This window comes from Hevea brasiliensis, chromosome 8 (assembly GCF_030052815.1).
Source record: "Hevea brasiliensis isolate MT/VB/25A 57/8 chromosome 8, ASM3005281v1, whole genome shotgun sequence".
Classification (NCBI taxonomy): Eukaryota; Viridiplantae; Streptophyta; class Magnoliopsida; order Malpighiales; family Euphorbiaceae; genus Hevea; species Hevea brasiliensis.
Genome location: NC_079500.1, coordinates 13069839 through 13078476, shown reverse-complemented (window position 1 = coordinate 13078476; position 8638 = coordinate 13069839). Strand labels below are relative to the sequence as shown.

At 34.0% G+C, this 8638-nt stretch overlaps 1 protein-coding gene and 1 non-coding gene across 2 annotated transcripts; both read left to right on the top strand.

Annotated features, from left to right (window-relative positions):
• The first annotated feature begins 3259 nt into the window (after positions 1-3259).
• LOC131182604 (small nucleolar RNA R71) lies at positions 3260-3366 on the top strand. Its single transcript, XR_009150868.1, has one exon. It is a non-coding gene; the product is annotated as a small nucleolar RNA R71 (small nucleolar RNA).
• A 3590-nt stretch (positions 3367-6956) lies between these two features.
• LOC110651335 (pathogenesis-related protein 1) lies at positions 6957-7892 on the top strand. The gene is given in 1 exon segment (XM_021806636.2): positions 6957-7892. A coding segment is annotated over 1 exon segment (492 nt). The 5' UTR covers positions 6957-7130; the 3' UTR covers positions 7623-7892.
• The last annotated feature ends 746 nt before the right edge of the window (positions 7893-8638 follow it).

Here is an 8638-nt window from a genome sequence, read left to right as displayed (position 1 = left end):
TCAATAATGTAAGGTCTGAACTTTTCCAATGCAAAGACAATTGCCAAAAATTCCTTTTCAGTTGTTGCATAATTTATTTGAGCCTCATCCAGTGTTCTACTAGCATAATAAATAGCATAAGCCTTTTTGTCATTTCTTTGACCAAGAACAGCCCCAATTGCATAGTTGCTAGCATCACACATAATTTCAAAAGGTAGGCTCCAATCGTGGTTGCATGATTGGTGCGATGATAAGAGCTTGCTTCAACTCGCAAAAGGCATCCAAACATTCTTGGTCAAATACAAATGGTGTGTCATTACTTAACAAATTAGACAAAGGTTTAGCTATTTTAGAAAAATCCTTGATAAAGCGTCAGAGAACCCGTGTCCTAGGAAACTTCAATTCCTTGACATTGGTAGGAGGAGCCATCTTCTCTATCACTTCAACTTTGGCTTTATCAACCTCTATTCCTCTGTTAGACACCAAATGTCCAAGCACTATCCCTTCCTGAACCATGAAATGACACTTTTCCCAGTTTAACACAAGGTCAGAATCGCACATCGCTGCAAAATTTTAGAAAGGTTAGCCAAGCATATATCAAATGAAGATCCATAAACAGAAAAATCGTCCATAAAAACCTCCATTATGTCTTCAATGAAATCTGAGAAGATTGCCATCATGCACCTCTGAAAGGTGGCTGGTGCATTACACAACCCAAATGGCATCCTTCTATAAGCAAAGGTTCCATATGGACAAGTAAAAGTGGTTTTCTCTTGATCATTTGGATGGATAGGGATTTGAAAAAAACCTGAATATCCATCTAAATAGCAAAAGTAAGAATGCCTAGCTAGTCTTTCCAACATTTGATCAATGAAGGGAAGTGGAAAATGATCTTTTCTAGTGGCAACATTTAATTTTCTGTAATCTATGCACATTCGCCAACTAGTCACTGCTCGTGGGAATTAATTCATTATTTTCATTTTTGACAACCGCTATTCCACCTTTTTTGGAACAACATGTACCGGGCTCACCCAAGCATCGTCTCGAGATAGGATATATGATCCCTGCATCAAGCAACTTCAAAATTTCCTTTTTGACAACTTCTTTCATATTTGGGTTCAACCTCCTCTGATGTTCAATAGATGGCTTACAATTTTCTTCCAAAATGATTCTATGCATGCAAAAGTGTGGGCTTATTCCCTTAATGTCATCTATGGTGTATCCCAAAACTTTCCTAAATTTTCTCAACACTCTTAATAACTTATCAGCTTCTAAGGTACTCAAATTTGCATTTACAATTACTGGATAAGTGTTATTAGTGCCAAGAAATTCATACCTGAGCTGAGAAGGAAGTTGCTTAAGTTCTACCTTAGGTGCATCTTCTTCCTTGAATGATGGTTGCTTAAATTCAGCTTTTTCCTTTTGTGTGAGTTGAAAAACTGGAGCAGAAATGAATTGTGGGCTTCCCTCTAAGTGTTGAGCATATGCAGCTACATGAGGGTTGTCATGATCTATGCCTCCTCCATGAACCAAACAATTTTCAAGTGTATCTTCTGGATATTTCTTCCTGAAATGTTCTTCAACCAGCTCATTAATAATATCAACTCTCAAGCAAGTATCAGCTTCAGAATGATGCTTTTTCATAGTGTTATTAATATTGAAAACCAATTGCTCTTCACCAACTCTAAGAGTAAGCTTTTCTCCCTTAACATCAATCAATGCTCCTGCTGTAGCTAGAAAGGGTCTCCCCAAGATAATTGGAATATTAGAATCTTCCTCCATGTCCAAGATGACAAAGTCAACAGGTATGTAGAACTTTCCAACCTTCAGGGGCACATTCTCCAAAATCCCTTCAGGATACTTGATTGTTCTGTCAGCTAACTGAAGAGAAATGTGGGTTGGCTTTAGATCTCCCATGTTGAGCTTCTCATAGATGGAAAGGGGCATAAGGCTAACACTAGCCCCTAAATCACATAGAGCTTTTGTAGAACAAGACTCTCCAATGTGGCATGGAATTGAAAAACTCCCTGGATCCTTAAGCTTTGGAGGAAGTTTCCTTTGGAGGATAGCACTACATTCTTCTGTCAAAGCTACAGTTTCATCATCTTCAAGTTTCCTCTTGTTTGAGAGAATTTCTTTCAAGAATTTTGCATAAGAGGGCATTTGTGAAAGAGCATCAACAAAAGGCACATTTATGTAAAGTTTCTTCAAAACCTCTAAGAACTTCCCAAATTGCCTATCAAGCTTGACTTTGTGAAATCTTTGTGGAAAGGGAAGCTATGGCTTGTAGGGTTCAGGAGGTATATATTTCTCTTCTTTTTCTTCAAATTTCTCTTTACATTTTTCTGCACTCTCTTGTTTTTCACTCCCATCAGTCCCTTTTTCATTTTCTCTCTTCTCACTGTTTTCACTCTTCTCATCATTTATAACTTTTCCACTTCTTAAAGTAATAGCTTGACACTGCTCTCTTGGATTTTCTGGTTGACTTGGAAGCTTTCCAAAAGACTTAGCACTTGAGGAAGATGCTTGTTGTGCAATCTGATTTTCCAGCATTCAGTTGTGTGTTTGCATCTGTTCCAGCCTTGCCTTCACCTCTCTCATTTCCTCATCATGCTTATTTTGGTTAGCAAGTATCTGTTGCAATAAAGCTTCAGTGGTGGAATTTCGTTCTTGCTGTTTTGGTGGAGGGTTCATATTTTTCTGCTGAAAATTAGGCAATGGTTGCCTATTTTGCTGATATGGAACTTGACTTTGCTGTTGTGGTTGAAAATTCTGATTTTGAACTTGATTTTGCTGATTTCCCCATGAAAAGTTGGGATGATTCCTCCAATTTGGATTGTGAGTTTGAGAGTAAGGATTCCCCATTTGCTTGTTTCCATAATTACCAACATATGCTGCTTGTTCTCCATAATCTACTCCACAGCTGGTTGTTTCCTCTGCATAAGCCACTTGTTGTGAACTTCCAGCTGATGTTGATGAACTAACCAACATACTCAAATCTTCCATCTTCTTAGCAAGGACATTTGTAAGTGCATCAAACTTTGCATTAATCATGTTGAATGGATCAAGATCATACATTCCAGCAGCTTGCCTTTTCTGAGTTGGAGCTGGTCCTCTTGGACTACTCCAAAGATGAGTATTCTTTGCAATTTTCTCCAATAGCTCATAAGCTTCATCTTCATGCTTAATAATAAATTCTCCTCCTGTTTGAGCATCAATAATTCCTCTGATTGCAGGAGTGACATTTGTGTAAAAATTCTGATTTATCATCCATTTTGGAATGGCATGATGTGGGCATAATCTCTCTAATTCCTTCCATCTCATCCATGACTCATAAAGAGTTTCATCTTTTATTGGTCTGAAAGCTGTCATTTGATTCCTCAGCTCTTGAGTTTTTCCAGGTGGAAAATATTGTGCAAGAAATGCATCAGTGAGTTGCTCCCAATTTGTGATGGAGTTGTGAGGTAAAGAATCAAGCCAATCCAATGCTCTATCTTTCAAAGAGAATGGGAATAGCTTCAATCTTGCTGCATCATCAGACACTCCAGGTTGTTTTTGCATGTCGCAAATCATAGCAAACTTCTTCAGGTGTGTGTGTGGATTTTCAGAAGGATGTCCTCCAAATTGAGAATTTTGAATCATTTGAAGAACTCCAAAATCCATCTTGTAACTATTTGCATCAATTCTTGGTCTTGCTATGCTCTCTCTCAAGTCATCAAAACGAGGAAAAGCATGATCCATCATACTTCCCCTAGGCACGTTTGCATTAACAACTTCTTCCCCTTGGGCTTCATTTTCATTGTTTTGACCATTTCCAGCATTACCAACACCAATTCTAATTCTTTCATCAGCCATATCTGCTTCAATTTCGGTTTCTCTCAAAGCTTCCTTCCTTTTTCTGGTTTCTTTCTTGTTGGCCTTACAAAATTTCTCTATTTCAGGATTGAACAATAAGGATGTATCACTTGAGCTTCTAGCTCTTCTCATAAAAGATTAAAAGTACCTGAAAAAGAACAAACAAACACAAAATGAAAAGATAACAAAGATAAAACTAAAAACAACTAAAATGATCAAGAATTCAATCTTAAACAAACAACTCCCCGGCAACGGCGCCAAAAACTTGATGCGTCCCAACCGCAAGTGCACGGGTCGTACAAGTAGTATAGAAAAATATCGATCCCACGAGGAGTTGTGTTAATGATTGAATTTTCGATATAAAAGTTGACTAAATTGAAGTATTTATGAAATTAAAATAATGAATTAATGGGTAATGGAGTATGAAATCTAAATGTGCAAAATTAATATTCTATTCAACAATGTGTTAATTAAATTGCATCAAATAGAAATAAGCAAGTTCAAATATGGCAATATTTAAAATAGCAAATGATTAAATTCGATTAGAAATTAACAATGGTAAAAAGGTGATTTCGGAGTTCGGGATTTCACATTTGAGCTATTTTGGGATTTTAAATTGGTTATCCAATCTTATGAAACTAATGGGTTTTAAGGAGATTAATTCTTAAATCCTTTGAATTCCCTTTCGAGTGAGACAAAGAGTGCCTTAATCAAACTAATCCTACTTTCGTAGAGTTAGAATTAATTAAGACCCATTAAGTTCTTTAATTAATCTGTGAATCCTCTTAATCCTTAGCCTATTTCTAGGTCTAAGTTAATTAAGTCCAATTTCTTGATTATCTATCACAAGGCCTTCTCCTTTCGGTGCTTCAACCATGGATTAAGAACATCACTTAATGGGATCCTACACTAAGCATGTCATTAAGCATACAAGAAATGAATAAAACTCATTAAGACCACAAAATATGGATTACCCAATCAAGATCCACAAAATATCTCAAATATTACAACCCTTACTCCAGAATCAAAAGTAAACTACTCACTATCCATAATGCTTACAAAATATGATGAGTTTAAATGGAAATAAAGCTTTAATCTAAGCTAAGAAGTAAGGAATTAAACACTAGAAATGTAGAAAAGTGTAAAGAAAAAAAGAAATCTGCAAATCTTAGTTGAAAAATGGTGTGGAAGGTGAAGATGGCTCTTCAAATTCTGCTCAGCCCCTCTCCTTTTCTTCTTTGCTCCTTGTCTCCTTCTAAAATGGGAAAATGAGACTATATATAGCATTTTTCTGACATGGAACCCTAAAATAGTATGTTCTAGGAGGAATACATTAAGGGAATCTTCTGCCAGCTCATTAATGAACTCTTTATGGGACTGCATAAGTGGACTGCATAAGTTATGCAATCCCTTATGCAGTTTTCGGTTCTGGCCACTTATGCAAAATCGCATGACTTGGTGCATAGGTTATGCACAATTCCGTGAAGGTGCATAAGGGAGGCGGGAATGTGCATAAGCTATGTCGCTCCTTATGCACACTTCGGTTCTGAATGCAGTGATCTTTCTCCTTATGCAGATCTGCATAGCTTATGCGGCAAGTTATGCACAGTTTGGTCAATGCATATTTCAGCTTGAAAACTTGTTTTTGACATCTTTGGCTGTAGAAGATACTCCTCAATGGCAAAATTCTCTTCAGTCCTTCAAAAACACCATTTTTCCTACAAAACAAAGTAAAAATTACAAATTAATCCAAAATCGACAATTATGAAAAACTAACTAATTAACTAATGAAATTAGCTAAAAATAACTAATAATCAAATAAAAATGGTTATGAAATTAGACCTAAATGACTATGCAAAATGTGTGCATCAGGACTCGATATCTTGATAAAATTATGGCAATTTTACTAATATTCTTCATCCTATATAAGTGCTACGCACAAACCCTCTATATTCGATATAGGATCCCAAAAGACTAGCCTCTAGACACGCCCAACTCACTTACAGATTTCAACCATGACAATTTTATCTATATCTATCTATCAATCTATCTTTAGCTATCTCTAGCTATTTATATCCATATATCTATCTATCTCTATATTTATATTTATTTATCCATAAAAATATATAATAGTAAAGGATAAAGTCAATTTTCTCACTCTTACTTAATATATTTTCTTTAAAAATGACTTAGTGAATTTTCTTAAAAATGACTTAATTTTTTATGTTGACTCATTTTTCTAAATGCTCCAAACACTAAAAAATGTAGAAAATATTTTCCGTTAAACAAATGAAGCCTTAAGTATTAAATTGTGATATCACAACATCATTTTTTTAAATTATTTTCTTTTATTTGATAAGAACTCTAAAATATGATGAGCTATCTAGAGATGACAAATTTTGATAAAATTTTAACTGAATTCATCTGTCACAATATAATTAGTAATTTATTTTAATAGTAAATACTAAAAAATAATATCAACTTAATTAATGAGAGAATTAATTTGATAATTTATATGACTCAATTTAAAATTCCTTCTATTTGAATTAACTTTAAAATAAATCCAAATTTACATCTAAATCTTATATGAATTAAAATTAAATTTTTAAAAGAAATTAACATTTTAATTAAAATGATATATAATTTATAAATTAATTTAAAATACTTTTTATATAATTATAAAATGAATAATTTAAATCATTTCTAACTTATTTTAAATTTAGTATTTCTTAATAAAATAAGACAAAATATTCTTAAATCTAGTCCGTTAGCCACCTCAAGCTACAAAAATATAAAAATGACATTATATATTAATCTATAGCATACTTGTGCAAGAATTTCCCCTCCAGCTGCTATATTCCTTGCTATATTCCTTTTAACCCTGGTTTACTATGGATTCAAAATACAAAATATACAATGAAATTCACTTATTAAATATATGAATATCATATGTTTATATGTTGAATTAGATTCAGAAAAGAATTTTTTTTAACGGTAATTAATTAATGGGACTAAATTTCATATTATATATACAAGAAAATAAATTTTAAAATATTCGATGTATGTTCCATTTCCTTGCGACTGTAATTAATTTTAATTCCGTGTCCACTCTGCCCCAATGACTTTTCCATGGTACGTATAGCTTTAGAACAAGCCCAGTTTCTCAAGTCATTACCAATTTCTTGATAAGTTTTCCAAATCCTTCACAAAAATTTCCACACCCTCATCCCTATAAATTCCAAGAGAAACACACATCTATTTTCATCCATTGCCTAAGATCTTAAACAAACTAAAAAATGGTGTTCTGCAAGAATTCACTAGCTCTCTTTTGCCTCATTAGCCTAGCCAGCTTAATCCTACCATTGAATGCCCAAGACTCACCACAAGACTACCTTAATGCCCATAACCAAGCACGAGCAGCTGTGGGTGTTGGACCTATGACTTGGGACAACAAAGTGGCAGCCTTTGCACAAAACTATGCTAATTAACGGGCCGGTGACTGCAATCTCGTGCATTCCAGCAATCGTCCTTACGGGAAGAACCTTGCGAAAAGCAGCGGTGACCTTTCAGGCAAAGATGCTGTGAAACTGTGGGTTGACGAGAAGGCCTTCTACGATTACAATTCTAATTCTTGTGCCGCAGGCAAGCAGTGTGGGCACTATACTCAGGTGGTTTGGCGCAACTCAGTTCGCCTAGGATGTGCTAAGGTGAAGTGCAACAATGGAGGAACCTTCATTGGATGCAACTATGACCCTCCTGGCAACTTTGTTGGGCAGCGACCTTATTAATTAAAATCTTCATGGTATTCAAGTTGTCTGTTAGCTTGTTCCATTTTCATTAATAAGTGAAGAAGCTTGTTCGGTGGTCTCAACTCTATGTCAAAGCTGTTTCTTTGCAGCTGTCTTCCTGCAGTATTAGTATGTTTGTCGTGGGAATAATGTTGTGGCTGATCATCTGCTTGCCGTAAGAGCTCTTGATGTTCATGAGTGTGAATTTTTCTATTGCAGTCTTCCTTTGAATGTTGCTTGGGTTATTTCTAAGGATATATTGTTGTTTAATTGTTGTTTTAGTTCTAATGAAATTGTTATTATATAAAAAAAAAATCATAACAATCAAACAGTAACAGCCTTTAACTTAATAGCGATGAAATTATATTTAATATTGAATTTAAATTTTTTTTTATTTAAATATGAATTGCAAGATTTTATAAAAAATAATTAGTAAATATTGGAGAGAAAAGCAAGCAATAATTAATTAGATTGTATACACCTATCCAATAAATAATTGACATATCATTAAAATAACGGAGGACCCAACCAATAAAAAATTACATTCATGTATTTTTAAAAGGAACCTACCATGGTTTTAACTAAAATAGCAATTGATGATTACCCGGGTGTGTACATCCAAGTATAAGTAAGAAACACTCTTAGAAAACATGGTGGATTTCATTACAAAATATAATTTCTTAATTTCTAATTGGTTAATTGTATACACCTTGGTAGAACTAAGAATTTTCCATCCAGTAATGAGTGCTAGAGTTCATCAAATGACAGCAAATTAGACGTTGTTTTTTTTTTTTTAATTAAATATTAAAAAATATTTATATTAATGAGATTTGAACATAATGACTATTGTAAAGGAAAATTATTGTGTGTTTGCATTATCTCACATTGATGTGGGTCTCCCTATAATTATAGAGAAATGAGTACTATTACTTTTTAGTGCACTGAATGTATTTTGAAATCTACCCTCATAAAATATCTCATCACATTAAAAATTAAAATATTAAATTTTTTATATA